The sequence below is a fragment of the Talpa europaea genome (assembly GCF_964194135.1).
Source record: "Talpa europaea genome assembly, chromosome: 2".
In the NCBI taxonomy this organism is placed as follows: domain Eukaryota; kingdom Metazoa; phylum Chordata; class Mammalia; order Eulipotyphla; family Talpidae; genus Talpa; species Talpa europaea.
Window position 1 is genome coordinate 15,658,030 of NC_140068.1, and position 16,377 is coordinate 15,674,406.

A 16,377-nucleotide genomic window follows, 5' to 3' on the forward strand; every position below is an offset into this window, starting at 1 on the left:
AAAGTGGGCCCTGAAAAAGTAAGTGTATGAGGTCAAATGCAGTTAAATAGCACACACAGAGCTGTAGCTTAACCCATATATGTATAATATTTGATTGAAACCTATGAACTTATTAATTTGGCCAAATCATGGAAACAAACACAGGGAATCTATTTGGTCATGTGGCTGATAAATTATAAATAACCAAACATAATGGCAAAAGAGTCCAAGAAATAAATGAAGTTATTGTACAAGGTTAACAAGAAGGAATGTAAAAACATGAAATTGTCTTTTCTAATTCATAGGCAATTTTTGTCATGGTTATTAAAAAGAAGTTATCATATTAGAAAGCCCCACCCACTTTCCCAACACTGTATACAGTATACAAATCAGTCACAAATGTATTCCCGTTTCCAAATACCTCTCTGTTCATTAATTTACAGTTGCATAGAAAGGGAAGAAGAAAATAATAATATATGATTATTATAAAAACAAAATATCCTTTTCTCTTTGGATAGTCAGTGTTTTACTCCAGTAGACACACAGCCAACATTCAGCATGTCTGAGGGGCCATGGAGCTTCTGATCAAATGGAACTTGGAATTGGCATTTGCTGAAAAGGGCAATACTGTAAGTCAGGAAATGCTGATTCAGGAGATGAACACTTCACATTGCCTGTGGGGAGGGTAAACACTACTGTTAGAACACAATTTACATAAAATGCTACAGGTAGCAGAGACCTGTCAATTCTTTAAGGAAACACAAGTGCTTCTTGCAGAATGAGGCTATGCCAATTATACTGTGTTTAAATAAGATCCTTTCTCCCAAGTGACTTTGGTTTCCTAGGATGAGGGTCTTCTCTCTCCTCCTCAAGTCACCTTGTCTGGTTTTTATTTCTGGAGCTGACATAGAGGGAGTCTGGAAGTCTTTTCTCTTGCTCAGGCTGGAAACCAAGTTAAAACAGAAGGGACTTGTGTTTAGCTTGCTGAAGTACCATTGGAGAGTAAGGCTTCTGGAAGCTCCTGTCTTTTTCTGAAGGGCTGTGGGAGGTCTGCTGCAAAGCAAGTACCACGCACAATTCCAACTGGGCTTCATCCCATGGGGTGGGGTGGTGTTAGGGGGTGAGGGGGGAGGTCCAGACAAGAGGGACACAAGACAGGAGTCTCAGCGCAAAGGTGTGTGGCGCTGCCAGTTCAAGGCTCGGGGCCAGTGCATGTAGGCAAGAGAGGCTATAAGCGCAGGCCACACTTAGGGAGTTGTGTCAACCTCTTGAAGGGCAAGTCAAATAGTTTGAATAGTCAAATACTTTTAAATGTATTTGGAAGTTGGAGGTGTTTTTCTTTAATTGCCTTGAGAAGAGATACTCCCACCTGGGACATGCTGAACAGACCACAGAGCTCCTCCTCAGGAGGAGCTCTACACCCCCATCCATCTGCTCCTCAGGAGACCCACAGATACTTGCCTTTATTTTATGGAGGGCTTGGGAGTGAGGCCCTGCTCACTCCCAGAATTGTGTTTCTAGCACAGTGTCTGGAAAGATGATCCAAGGGTCCCTTCTCTCAGGCAGCCAGAAGCAACAAACTCATCTTGACTCATCTAGAGCTTATTTTCCATTGCTCTTGAAACTGGGATATTTCAGAAACTTGTTTCTGTCTTGAACATTTCATTGCCATTTAGAGGGCACCTTTTGGGATGTGTTGGGCCCCTGCATACTAAGATGAGACACCCTCGTAATAAAGCGGGTGTGAGGACACATTCACATTCAATGGGACTGCGAATTAGTGCCAACAAGGGTAGGCCCAGCGAACAGAGAAGGAGACACTAATGAGAAAAAGTCTCTAAGGCCACTTTCAGCTTTAAAAGCTGAACATTTGTGTTCTAAAGTATTTGAGAATTTTAAAAAGATTGCCTGTCCCCTTCCTGACCCCTTCACAGCCTCGCCTGGCCTCGCCTAGCCCTGGGGAGCAACAGGACTCATCTCGCCAAGTTCCTTATCGGGCAACCATAAATGCTCTAGACTCATGGTTACCTTTTGCCTCCTGGTTGCTGCTCCATATAGAGATCCATATCCTCAAACTCTTCCCCGATTGCATCTCGTTTGCTCTAATCATTACCTGATTCTCCCCTAAAGACAGAGCTTCCCCTATAAGCCTTTCATGTGACTCCTTTTAGCTGGAAGCTCATATCCTGGGTAAGTCCTTCCTAGGTCCTCTTGGTACTTTTTAGGGCATTTACTTTGCTTTTTTTTTAAAATCCAGCTTTGAATTTCATGCCACCAGACTAATTTCATAGGCACTATGAAGTCACCTACTGATCCACTGGGTTACGTTCCACCACTTCTTGAAGAAGAAATGGATCACTGTCACCCACCTTAAAGTTGTTTTTAAGTCTTAGTGATTTCAATAGCCACACAAAGGATTCTTCCCACATTCTGGCCTCTCGGTTCTGTGCTGCTCTCCTCCAATAATCCTGTCCTCTGCCCTTTTTAGCTACTCACCCAAGTGCCATTATGGATCACCATTAGGACCTCTAACCCCTTCAGTGCTCCAGTTTTAGTTATCCTACCTCTCAACTACCAAATTTACCTTTCCAGCTTACTTTCCCAAGGTACCTGCTTCAATTCTCCTTTGAGATGACCATGTACTAACCCTGCCGCCCTTTTTTCTCTCCTACACCTGCCATGTCCTCCCTTCTCCTCTCACAAACTTAGGTGTGCAGTTCAATCATCATCATCATCATCATCATTGCTCTCTTCCCTTGAATTGCTGTACTCATTTGGTCAAACCACAACTTCAACCTTGATCAACAGCAATACTTGGTCTGTTCTTGTTCCTGTGCTCATGAACTTGAATGTGGCTAGTGAGGAACACACAGACCTGCAGATGGGACTCATGTTAAATTCATGAGTTGGCACCTAAAGTCGTAGCCTCTAGTGCTGACTGGCAGTTACACTCTACACCCCCATCCATCTGTTTTCCTGATCTCCAAGCAGCAGTGGTACATCCTCTAATCTCTCCCTACACCTCTGGCATCACCTCCCTGTCCCCCACTCTCTGCTGAAGCCCCAGCTTCCAATTCACCAGATGACAGAGGCCATCAGAAGAGGCCTTGCTCCCCAGGGTGAGGCACTTCTATCTTAAGAACTCTTACACTACTCTCACTAATGTGACTTCATAGCCCCTTGTTCTCCCTCCAGATACTAAACACAAATTCTCTGTGCTTTTCTTTTGTTCTTAAAGAATTTTTTTTAATACAATAGCTGGGGTACAGGCTAGAGGCACATTAGGGTGAGAGGATTCACCAGAGACAGAGTGGGGAGCAGAACAGGCAGACTGACTGAAATACACTGCAAGGGGAGCAGTGGGTGGACAGGAGAGGTCTGCTGTGCCATGTGGGAATCTCCCTGGCCGGCCGGGAATAGAACTAGTGCTGCAGAGGCTGTGATAGCTTCACAGCGCTGCACTCAACCTGCTGTGCCACCGGGGAGGCCCCTCTGTAGTTCTTGTTAAGAATCTTGCCCTCTTGCTAATAAGGCCATAATACAATCAGAAAATTTTGTTTCTAAAAAATTAATAAAAAAATTCATGGAAAAAAATGTTCCCCAAAGACCTACTGTGATTTTGTGGCACATTATTATTATAAGTGTCTGGTAGGAGAGGCATAAAGCTAGAGCTGACAACAGTTCTTGGTACAATTTTTAAATGAAAAAATTAGAATATTTTCCCCCGCCAAGAAACAAAACCAGCCATGGGCTTTTAAGTCAATGTGCTTTTAAGTCAATGTGCTTTTAAGACAATATCACCTTATGGAGATATCTGAAAGAACAATGGTCGGCCACATCTGTCGGGTAAGTTGAGCCTGATACTGCTAAAAAGCTATTAGAACACAGAGATCAAGCATGTGTTATTTTTGACATCTGGAATAACTGACATGGCAAGGACCCCGCCCCACTGACTGACAAACTACAGTGCTCTAACAACTAACATTAAATGTTAAGTAAGTACGGTCGTTTCCATGGGGGATAAAGTAGTACTGAAGTCTAAAATCCATTTGATTACTGTAGGTGGTGATCAACCACCCTTGAGCCATTCAATCCATTAACTTACCTGTGGTCTGCTGGGGAGATTTGCTGAAAGATAAAACAAAAGAAATCAATTGCAGTTGGTACTGCTGCTTTGCTGGATCCCCCTCCAGGAATGTGGAAATGTGGAATATACCCCTCCCAGCCGTTAAATGGATGCTAATAAGAAAATAAGAAACAGCTTTTTGGATTTTTTGGCTAGGTGCTTTAACAAGGGTTAGTTTCCCAGTTAGTTTCTCATATCCATGAACTTCAAGATACAAAAACCCCACCAAAATATGCAAAAGATGTGTGCAAAATTTTTTTAAATCTCTTATTTAAATCATACTATGCATTTGGCTGATGGACCAAAACAGAGCAAGTTCTGTGTATTTTGTTGAAAAGTACAAATTCTAACCAAGAGGACATCAGGGAAATGAAGGTGCATCCTTCATTTGCTGGCAGCCTTTACACACACTGCCCCAAAGGTTAGCGTGGTGAGGTCCTTATATCCAGGAAAGGGCTGACCTAGTCCTGGGCCATCCTCTAAGCACCTTGGACTAAACTTGTGTCTTGGAAGGATCCCAAGAGCATCAGAGAAATTGTGTCTTAGAGCATCAGAGAAATAAGAATATGGTGTCTAGTTTGCCTCTGTACCAGAGTAGTTCAGCTCCTTCCTGGGACCCTGACCTGGTGGGCGTTATAAAAGCAGCGGCCAGTAAGTCTGTTCCCTACAGGCACTCCCTTTCAAGTAAAAGAACAAACTTACTATCTTATACTGATCCTGGGGGGAAAAAAACAAGGAGCTTCCCCCCAGAGATGGATCTAAGAGGAATCATTCCTAATCAACTAGCATTGGTGACTCCTCCTATCATTCATTTTACTGCACTGACGGGGAAAAAGGACAAATGTGACACACAGTGACAGTAGTTTTATGAGAAAAACAAATGAGCAAACTAGAAGGGCAATCTTCCTGTGGTGCCTGGAGGAAAAGTACAGGCCATGATGGTACTGGGAGTAAGAACCCGGCTAAAACCAGCCTAGACTCCAGATGTGTAATACACATCAGGGAAAAGAACAGACATCCTCACTCATCATGCATGTGAGCTCCACCCAAGGAGCAGCTTACTTGAATGTAAATTAAGTACACACTAGGCAGAGTATGCATCTCCCCTAAGGAATGAAATATGGGCCTCCACAGACGTCCAGTGTCACCTCGCAGGGCGGCAGTGTTGGCCATGGCACAGAATGAGGGAAAGAAATATATATATATATATATATATATATATATATATATATAGATATATATATATATATATATAACAAATTATATGAATATATTTTTAAAAGAAATCAAATCATTCCATTTTAGTATGTTTTGAGTTTTGGATCAATGCCACTAAAGCTTAATTAACAGAGGCAATTCATAATGAAAACCACTTATAGATAAAAATTAATTTCGAAGAATTTGTTGTTCTAACAGCAAAAAATACTTATCACAAGAATATTTATCTTTATGATATAAATGAAAAAAAAATGACCAAAGAAACTCAACTAGTTACAGCAGCCCATGGAAATTTTAGTATACATGTTGGCTATTAGGCAACACAATTAAATTCCCTTCATTAATGCTTTGCCAGAAAGAGATGGGAATGCCTGCTTCTCTGGTCTGAAATTCAATGTAAATAATTTAAAAAGACTGTAAAAGACCAAAATTCAAGGATGCTAACGGGACCTACTGGGATATTACTTTAAGACAGAGGAATTCTAAAGTGGTATGTGAAACAATATACAGACACAGTTAAAAAAAAAAAAGTCATGGTTAAGTAGGCAATTCATAAAATTAGGGTTTATAAATACAGTTTCATTTTAAGGCTAAGATTTCCAAGAGTGGAAATTCACGTGTGACCAGGCTAATTTTTAATCCACCAAGGATCAAAAGTCAAGATTAACATGTAGATCAATTCATTGTGTGCTGGTGACAAGCAATTTTAAAGTTCTCATTAGTTACAGGGGCTCAAGGGATTTGCTTGATATTGGGAGAGTGCCAATCCGATTTGCTTAGAAAAATTCTCCAAAGGTGGTCAGTAAGCTTTGGGAATGTGAAGGCTTATTAAATTATTTGCAAACCGAGCAACTTAAATGTGGCAACAAAGCAAATGAATCACACAGAACCTTTTGAGAACTATCTGGGGAAACTTCCTAGTAATAAAATGAACTCATTCATTCACTAATTCAATCCATTTAGAAACACGTATTAAGAACCAATCCTATATGAAGTACTCATTTCTATTTTGCATCAATTTTTAAAGGTTTGATAATTTTAGGCAGAGTTTTAGGTTTTTTTTTAGAATTATTCCTTTATTGTAAGATTTTTATTTATTTTTGCGTAGAAAAACTAGGATGTAGGCCAGAGGTGCAGGGGGTGAGAGGATTCACCAGAGACAGAGTAGGGAGCAGAACAGGCAGATTCACTGAAATACACTGCTGAGGGGCACAGCGGTCGAAGCAGGAAAGGTCTGCTGTGCCATGTGGGTCACCTTCCTGGCCAGCGATTGAACTCAGGCCACTTTGCTGCGGGAGGGGTCTCCTGGTGGTAGCACTGATAACCCCTCAGCCACCAGGGAAGGCCTTTAGGCAGAATTTTAAAAATATCTATCAATGTTACAAATAAGACAATTAAGTCTTTCCTTTTAGGAAAGTGGCCCCATTTTAGAGATCTTTATTTTATAGAAGTAAAATATAAATGCAAAGAAGAACAACCTAAACCTAAAATGATAGCAGAACTTCAGAAAACAAATTATAGGATCTAAATTCCAAAGGATTCTACATCACAATGTTCATAATTTCTTGTACATGGGATATAACTGCGTTCTTCAGAGTAAAATGTGACTAGTAACACTCATCATTGAGAACTTATATGTGTCATAAACATTTGTGAATGCACAAACCTAAAACTGTAAGAGCAGAGCATCCCAGTAAGAAATCCTGGGGCTCCCTAAACCACCCTCACCATATAGATGACACAGATGGACAGGACACCAATGAGAAGTCGGGGTTTAATCTATGATGTGGGATCCACTGAAAATACCTACTCTATCCAGGAACCAGTAATATCCATTAACAGCTAATATAATTCTGGTGAATAGGAATTTTATACTTGCTTTTGAAGGAGGACATAAAATGAAATGAACATACTATCTTTTTAATATTCATTTTGCCCTATAACTATTATTATTATTTTTAAAATTAGTCTTTTCTAAAACAAGAAATAAATCAATATTTTACAATATATAGATATGAGACTGTACTACGAAATGGATAGAAAATTAAACTTTTAAAATGACACACTATTAAATTTTTATATAAAAATTTTAATAAGGAAGTTATATATTTTATATTCACTATGAATATAAAATTATATTTAAACACTGTTTATATTTTAGCTCTTACTGCAACTGACTTTTAAATTGAAAATGTCTACCATGACATTTAATAAAAACTTCCAAATTAGCACTGACTTACAGAATTTGTTATTAAATAATCATTAATATATTTGGATTTGAACTGAACTAAAACAGTAATTTCATTTAGAAATTTAATTTTGAAATCCTGGCTTATAAAGCAATGATGAGATTTCATCTAGCCAATAGATAGCATACAACTCCGAACCAAAAAATATAAAAAATTAATCGTAGATTATAATCAAAATAAAAGATTTAATATACTCATCTATGACAGTCATTACAAAGCCAAGAAAACAAGAAACAATCTGAAAACATTTAGGTTTCCACTGACCCCCTGAAGCTTTTGTGAGACTCTGGAGAGTCAAAATGTATGTGTGTGTATGTGTATGTATGATGTATACATGTATGTGCAATGCATATCTATGCATTCCTATAGGGTGTGTATGTATGAACAATGTGCATATCTGTGTGGTGTGTACATATGCGCATGGTGTGGGCATGTGTGGTGTGTGCATGTGTGTGCAGTGTGTACATGTATGTACAATGTATGATAATGTCTGCATGTGTGTATGCACACAGACACACACAGCTTTTTGAGTGTGGGGAATGAAAAGCAGTAAATAAGATTAAGCCACTTTGAAGAAGTAGCATTACAAGTCACACCCTGGGAAATGACAAACTGATATAATTGATACAGATATAACTGATCTATATGCTTGTGGAAACTGTAACATGTCTTTGCTTCTGAAAATTCAGGGATCATATTTTCAAAGAACTGTTTTCAATTCTGCTAATGATGGGATTTTGGAAACTGTAGAATGGTATAAATTGAAGGGAACACTTTAAAATGAAGTTAATGTATATTACTAATTTGCATTCAGGTAGAGTCTTTTTTGTGTTTTTCCTCCTTTAGGATGGTATTTTCCAAAGGAAGGATGAAAAAAGGTGAGATAAAAAGTGGTTTTAAATATCCTCTTTATAAATAAATGTAAACATACTCTAAACACATGCACAACATATATGATGCATCATATAAAGTATATATCAAACATATGATATACAATACATAGTATAAATGAAATAGCTTCTCACCTCACCTTTCTAGTGTGTACATATATGCACACACAGTTTAATAGTTGTCTAGATCTAAAAATTAGTTTGAGGAAAAAAATCCACCCAATAAAATTATAAATAATGTATTTATATTTTTAATGATTATTTAAAATAAAATTTTAATATTAAGTAGTATGTTTGCATGTGCAGGGAAACTTTCTTTTTAAAACAGCAGAAGCATTTTGCTGAGAGTTCAGCAGAAATTGCAAGATGGCAAGAGGCTGGAGACAAAACTTAGGAAAAATCAATAAATAAGAACCATTATATAATTTCCTCTGGGATTTGGGCTATTTTTATTCATTATTTCCCTGGCTTTGGAAAATTCACAGGGTCATAATCAATGATGCCTTATATTGTTGGGTCTTTAGATAGAGATTATATTACTCCATGAGAAAAGAAAGCAGAATGAATAAAAAAAGGGGAAAGCTGAAAATAATCCCTTTCTGCATCTAAACCCAATGACATCAGAGAACAATGTCTGAAGAAAAGAGACGGAATTATGTTAGAAAAGGTTATTTTCTGGCCTTGTTTGGCATGCCCCTAAAAGCACTTCTTGAACTTATAATACATGGGTCTTACTATAGCTTGCATTGAATAAGACAATTTCTTCTTAAAAACAAGACTTAACTGATTTGCCTTCCTATTCTCACGTATAAAGCTGGTTGGAAAACCTCAAAGAACAGAATGGCACTGTCCCTGCACACAGCCATGTGATGGGCTCTCAGTGATGGGCTGTCAGCCATGTGATGGGCTCTCTTTGTCAACAGACAGAATATTTGACTTATTTTCAAGTAATAGTCAATCCTGTTTCTAGTAACAGCTTTTGCTATCTAAGCAAAGAGCAGTAAGGGCACTAGGTAGGAAAAGAGAAGCAGAGGGAGAGGTGGAGCAGCACAGCTCAGGTCTACTCACGGCAGCAAGCCGGAAACGTACTGTTGATCTGCTCCATCACGGCGGCCAGGTCAGTGCCGGTGTCCCCGGGCGGGGCCAGCAGGTCCTCCGCTGCTAGGATGGCAGATACAAATGTCACACTTTGGAAAATTAAGGTCCAGCTTCTGTCAAAACCCACTTCAGGAGAAAATGCTAGCACTGAGTACCATCACCGTGTGAAGGACAAATTTAGGGGAAAATAACAGAACTATTTTTCTGTTATTTTACTGATAATATAACTTCACATAAATAAAATGTACCAGATGTTTCTGTAGAAAGAATCAGCATATGAGGGTAGGGGGTTTCATTATTTTGCACTGAAAGTATTTTTTTAATGCAAAAAAAATATTTTCTTTTTGGAGATTTCAACATAGACTAGCTTATGCTGTCACAAAACTACAGGAAATTTGTAAGAAATTTTTACTTTTAAAATGTTAATTATATAATGAATAACAAGACATTTTTCTTGTTTAAATCAAATCAAAATAGTATTAATATTTCAGTATTCTTCTGACGTACCAAAAGGTGAAGAAATTAAGTTGATCAAATTATGTGTCCTCAAAAGAATTTTAGAACTTGACTTTCACTGATAACAAAATATCACTCCTCAAAACAACCTACTGAGAGGGACTAGATTAAGGAGATGTGGTATATCCATGCCAGGGAATACTATTCAGCCATAAAGAAAGATAAAATGTTGCCATTTACAGCAAGTGGAAGGAGTTGGAGGAAATTCTGTGCAGCAAAGCAAGTCAGAATGGTAAAGACAGATACTGGATATTTCCACCATCTGACTAAGCAAATGCTTGCAAAAATAGAAGCGAAGCCTTCTGAGGTCAAGAAGGATGAGAGTGGGTGAAAGGGTCAAATGGGCATAAGGGATGGTGGCAGGAAAAATTAACTCATATAGTTATTAAAATAAGTTATATCTTTAAAATATCAAAAAATTAAACATTTCTACCTTTGCAACAGTTTGTTACGGCTTATGTATCTATTCATAGTAAAAACATGCATAATAACCACAAAAACCTTACAAGACAACCTACAAAGGTATAGGAACAAAAGTTATTTTGACCCAGGAGAACGACAATTAACTCTGCAGATTAATGTCATTCCTGAATGTCCCATTGCCGTTCCTGCTTGGCAACAGTGCCAGGTGCCCCTTGTGGCCAGGAACAGGCTGGGTGGTCTTCAGCCTTCTTTGGGGCTAGAAGTGGTGGCAATTTCTATAGGGACCAGGATGGAGAGCTGCCAGATCCGGGTGGAAAAACTAAGAGTCCTTTAATATTAAATTCTGAATATGTACAAATACAAAATTTAGAGACAGAATATTTACTTTAAATAAAAAGGTTCCTAAGGCAAAGAAAACACTAAATTGTTGCTCATCCCCAAAGGAAATATTAGAAAGCACTTTTTTCACCTTTCAGCAAAATTCAATCCACCACTCCACATTATACAAGCAAGTGTATTATAGCTTATTCTTCTAAAAATGTTTGCATTTGGGGGACTGTTAAAATGGCTTTGTAGAAAAAAAAATGGCTTTGTAGTCCGTCGAGACCAAAGAGAATATAAAACTCTTTTATGCCTGAAGAGACCTTGGTAAGAGTGTGAGGATGAAAAAAAAAAAAACAAGGGCAAAGCCCAGAGCAGGCCAGGGGAGGGACACTGACCTGTTTGGTGGAACTGTGGGCCAGGGTCTGAGTCCAGAGAGTAATTCAGCGCAGACTGCTGAGGGGAAGCCCAGGGGGAGACGCCATTGATTCGAGAATCCGATTCAGGCTAGAATCACATTCAGAGATTAGAGCAGAGAAAGAGATGGAGGAGCTATTAAGGAAAACATGGATTACCCCTGCCTGAACGAGGTTGATAATTAAATCATGTAGCATTCTTCCACTTTATATATCATCAAATAGTTCGGAGCATCAGTTGGGTGTGTTCACTAACTTGATCCGAGTCCCAAGTGGTGCTTCCCTTTCAGTCTGGACTCCTTACTTGCTTGGTTATGTTGCAAGATTTATTTATCAGTATCAGTTTCATCCCTCAAATTTTCTGTTATTTGTCTGGCAACCGAATGAATTTAGAAACATTTTCCTCATCTTTCAAAAATTAGCACTGCTTCTTGCACACAAAATTGATGGTATTTCAAAGTCAGTTCATTTTTAAAATTTAAGTCCATATTCAAAAGCAATATTGAAGAGTGGCTAAAAGCATGATTTTGGATTTAGATGCTTGGATTCGAGCTCTGCCACTCAGATGCTGTGTGATTCTGAACAGCCTCCTGTGCTAGGATTGTTTATTTATAAACTGTGGATGGCAACAGGAGTGCCCATGTCAGAGGGTTTTGTGAGGGGGATCAATTAATATACAAAGCTGTGAAATAGTGACAGACAGATACACTGACAAGCACATGGTCCCATTAGAAAGTGTGCAACATTTTCCATCCAATGCAGACGTTATAATGTTTTGATGCTGCTTTTGCCCTTAAACCTATATTAGTTGAAGTCTGGTAGTTTTGCCTGTTTCAGTTTGTTTGTTTGTTTGTTTTTTTTTCTATCAGGGTTGAATTTTCCATTTACTTCTGGCATTCATGCTAAACCATTAAGAAGAGATAAGCGCTCCACAGCCTGGAATACACAGAGCCATTTAGATATCAGCTATCTTGAAAAGCATTACTGTGCAATTCTGAAGGCACATGAGCCATTAGGCAGCTCTAATGAGATGGAGAGAGGAGGGGAGCTGGGGTAGCAGAAGAAGCTTCAGCTCCACTAAGAGCATCAACAGGCTATGGCAAATAAGGATTCTAGCGTGGATAACTTCCACACCGCTTCTGTCAGTGTGCTGTGTACAGGCAACAGAAAGGTAGTTAACACTAACTACCTAAATAACACACATGCTAAATAACAGATTTCAAGAGAAAATTCATCCCTGTATGGGCACCTTTTGGAAACTTCAAATTTGCAATATTAAGAATGTAATTTTTCCAATTTAGGTGATTCGAATCAATGGAAGAAAGGAATATTCCAGAGGATTTACAGAAAGCCAATCTTTGCATCACTCTCGGGGGGACAAGCACTTTTCTAATAATGCACTTTGGAAACCCTGAATTTTCCCCAAACAAGTGTCACACAAATTCTGAAGCCAGGACAGTCATACAGAAAAGAATATGGTCCAACTATAAGTGGTCACTTGTGACCCACTAGGTAGGTAAAATGCAGAAATTATGCTGCTTTGAATGATTTTTGATAAGAGACACTGACAGCTCTGTGAAAAGGTTGTTTTCTGAAATTTGAGAAAATCACTGGACGCTGTTTTTTGCCTTTGATTGAATAAACTGTTTTCAGAGAAAGACATTACTATTCTTTGCTCACGGATCCGATGCTGCACAGGCCAGGGAAAAAGTCAAAAGATGCCAAAAGCATTGACGTCAGGGCCTCTCTAAGAAAGAGAAGTCCCAGGTGCACTTGGCGGGGCTCTTCATGACTCTCACCTGCGGCAACTCTGCCGTCATTACTCGTTCTGACTGCTAGTCTTTAAGCGCTAGTGCAAGCACCTGACCCTCCACAGTGCCCTGTATCTTATGTATTATGGTGCTTTCTTGTTCTATAGTGTACTATCTTGGTATGGACGCAGATAAGACCACAGGCACCAAACAGCAGAAATTGTGTCTGGTACTTCTTTTGTATTCCAAAAAACAGTGTTTTTCAAAATTGCAAACCATTTACCTATTGATGAGTTGTAAAATTTATTTGGTAGATTATGCCCAGTGCTATTTGGTAGGTTATGCCCAATGCTATTTGGTAGGTTATGACCAATGCTAAGAAAGAAAAAAAAAAAATGGAAAGGAGAAAAGAGGGAGAAACAGGAGGGAAAGAAGGGAAAAAAATAGGAAATGAGACAGCATTTCTCCAGAACAAGTGATTATTTTGTATTCAGCATACATGTATTCAGTCATCATACTGTAAATTGTATTTTTTTATTGTCAAAAAAAGTACGGAATCAATTGCCATAAAATACAGTTTAGTGTTTGGAAATAATAGCAGGAAATTAATAAACATCTGCTACTGAACTTCTTGAAAATAGGTCAGTGGAAGAAAAGCTTTAGCTATAAAGAGTTTAGGCCACTTACTATCCTTTAATCTAACATACGTTTCCCATATGCAGTTATGCAGATGTAGGCTATAGGATATTTTCCTTTAAACTATTCAGAGTTGAGACAGACATCAGTTTTGAAGAATAGGAAATTGCATCTTCACAAGTTAGGCAAACACATTTTTTGTGTCAGTGAAGATTTATTGTTTATATTTAAAGAGGGATTGCTAAACCAGTCTGAATTAATTATGGAGGTGAGAAATGCAAAGTGGACCTCTCCACTGACATTGGGACCACGGTCCTGGGAGATGGGGGTGTGGTGGGGTGAGGTGACATGGACTTCTGACACCCCACCTGTTCCAGCAGCTGTCGAAGTCGGTGCAGCTGAGACTCCAGCTGTTTATTGTGATCTTCTAGAATTTGCATCCTGGCCTCCAGCCGACCTTTGTGTTGCCTGAGGAGCTTCGCTTCTGCTATAAGTTCCGAATCCTCAGACGTGTGATGAGGAGATACAATTGACTCTGGAGGTGAACCCACCGGGAGGCCCCTTCTCAGGTGCTGCTCCTTCAGCTGCTCATATTCCACCTGCAGATTTCTAACAGCAAGAAGAAAAAGCTGGAATCACACCTGTGTACATCATCATCTCTGCAAAACTGAAGCCCCAAATTTAGCACATGCTCAGTGTTTCCTCTTAGGTAAAAACAGTAAGATGAGCAAGCATGGATAAAACCATGCCTTGAAAAGCAAGTATTCCATTAGATATCACCCCTGAGCCCCCAAACACCGCTGCAATCTACAACCAGCGCTCAACTTTTAAACTTCGACTCCTCAGTGACTTCTCTGACAATAGTTCAGGAAAGAGAATGGGCAGGGCCATGTGGACACTATTAGGAAAGGGTTTCCCCAGCTGGCTTGCTTCTTCCCTCGGCCAAGCGCACCTTTGCTCCTCCTCCAAGTCAGCAATGATCCGCTCCAGTTCACCGCGTTCTTCCCTTTCAACCGACTTGAGGATCTGAGCCGGGCTCTGGGGCTGGCTCACTGGGGACTCCCCGCCGAGTGTCTGGCAGTACTGCTGGATGAGGGCGTGCTCGTCCTCCCTGGAGGCAAAGACACAGCAGAGGCTCACACATGGACTCTGATGTATGCACATATGGAAGGAGAAGGATGCTACGGGCCAGGTTTGCCTTCATGTCCCCGTGACCTCCCGCTAAAACTCTAGGAAGACATTTCTTTATTAGTGTCTGTGAACTACACACCACATTTCATGCTTTGCCTTAAACAAACATGCAAAGTTCACAAATTTCTGAAGCGATATTTTACTCAGCAGAGGATACAGGTTTGCCCTGCTCTTTGAAGGTAGAACATATCTATTTGACTGAAGTTGGCAGATGAGTTTTTGGGTATAGGGAGTCTCATTTTTACACAGAAACTAATCATATTGGACCCAGAGGAAAATCTAGCAAATCACATCTACTAGGTACCTTTTACTTTCACATTGCAGGAGAAATCGTATAAAACAAGTACAACACCATTGATGGAAAAGATATTATGGGCAAAATCAATAATCAAATCTCAAATGAGTAGATTAAAAAATCTAATTAACAGTATTAAGTGGGATGGTCTGGCGGTGGGTGCACTATGGAACAATACCTTAAGGGGGAATCCTATACTTCTAAAACAAGCAACAATGAAAACCAATGAAATAAAATATATTGAAAAAAAAAAAACTGGTGTAGATTGAATATTTGTGTCCCCCACCCCCAAATCCATATGCTGAAATCTCAACTCCGATGTGATGGTGAGAGGTCAGCTTTGGGAGGTGACCAGGCCCCCAGGGTGCAGCTCCGGACAGCTCCCTTTGCTTTCTGCCATGTGTGGACACTGAGAGAAGATGACCCCTATGACCCAGGAATGGGGTTCTTATCAGACACTGAAGCTACCAGAGCTCCAATCCTGGACTTCCCAGGCTATGGATGTGGGAAATAAACCCCAGAACCTGGCATTTTGATACAGAAGCCCAGTGGACTACGCCATAGCTGACCTCACTGTCTCCAGAATTTGGTTGAGGCATCCAGTAATGCTGTAACTCACAGATGGGAGGCTACAACCCACACAGTCTGTTCTTTAAATAACTTGGCACAGATTATAACTGCAGATATTTACAAAATATTTACAGATATTTTATTTACTGTTATCAGCATGTCATTTCTAGGACCAATCATTGAACACTGAAACAAAAAACTATATTTAATTGGTTTAGGTTCTGTGACATTTCAAACTACTTGTCTAGTCAACTAGACATAGCAATTATGTAGTTGAATCTAATAATAACAGAACATTTTTAAAAATAAAATGTATTGGTTAAAATCACAATGCAAATATTGATTCCTAACCTCACGTCCACCACCTAAGAATAAAGAGAGGATTGAGAACCTTTCCACACAGGAGAGGAAATACAGAACATGGAAAACATAAGGTACCAGCCTTTGATTCCTTTTCCTGAGAAAATGCAGCAAACCACTGGGAAATAAGTGAAGGAGCCCCCCACAAGTCTCATGCTTGCTTCCTGACTTTAGGAGGAGACAGACCAGAGAGGCCGGGGACTGCCCCACAGCAGAGCAGCAGCATTTGAAAGTGGAACCAAAAGCTTGCAAGTTGCCCAAGTAGCTAAATCTAACAGAAATATGGCAAGGAGGTATAGGGGTGTGTGTGTGTGTGGGGGGGGGAGGGGAGTATTTTC

The 16,377-nt window shown here is 39.6% G+C and overlaps 1 protein-coding gene across 1 annotated transcript in view; it reads right to left on the reverse strand.

The window, feature by feature from the left end:
• Window positions 1–564: 564 nt before the first annotated feature.
• Window positions 565–16,377, reverse strand: part of UTRN (utrophin) — a gene marked incomplete at both ends in the record, with an annotated part of 425,527 nt that continues 409,714 nt past the window's right edge. Inside the window, 5 exons of the mRNA XM_084229017.1 lie at window positions 565–653; window positions 9,531–9,623; window positions 11,219–11,327; window positions 13,992–14,232; window positions 14,576–14,734. Coding sequence (XP_084085143.1) covers window positions 565–653; window positions 9,531–9,623; window positions 11,219–11,327; window positions 13,992–14,232; window positions 14,576–14,734 — 691 coding nt within the window. The remainder of the gene's footprint in view (window positions 654–9,530; window positions 9,624–11,218; window positions 11,328–13,991; window positions 14,233–14,575; window positions 14,735–16,377) is intronic.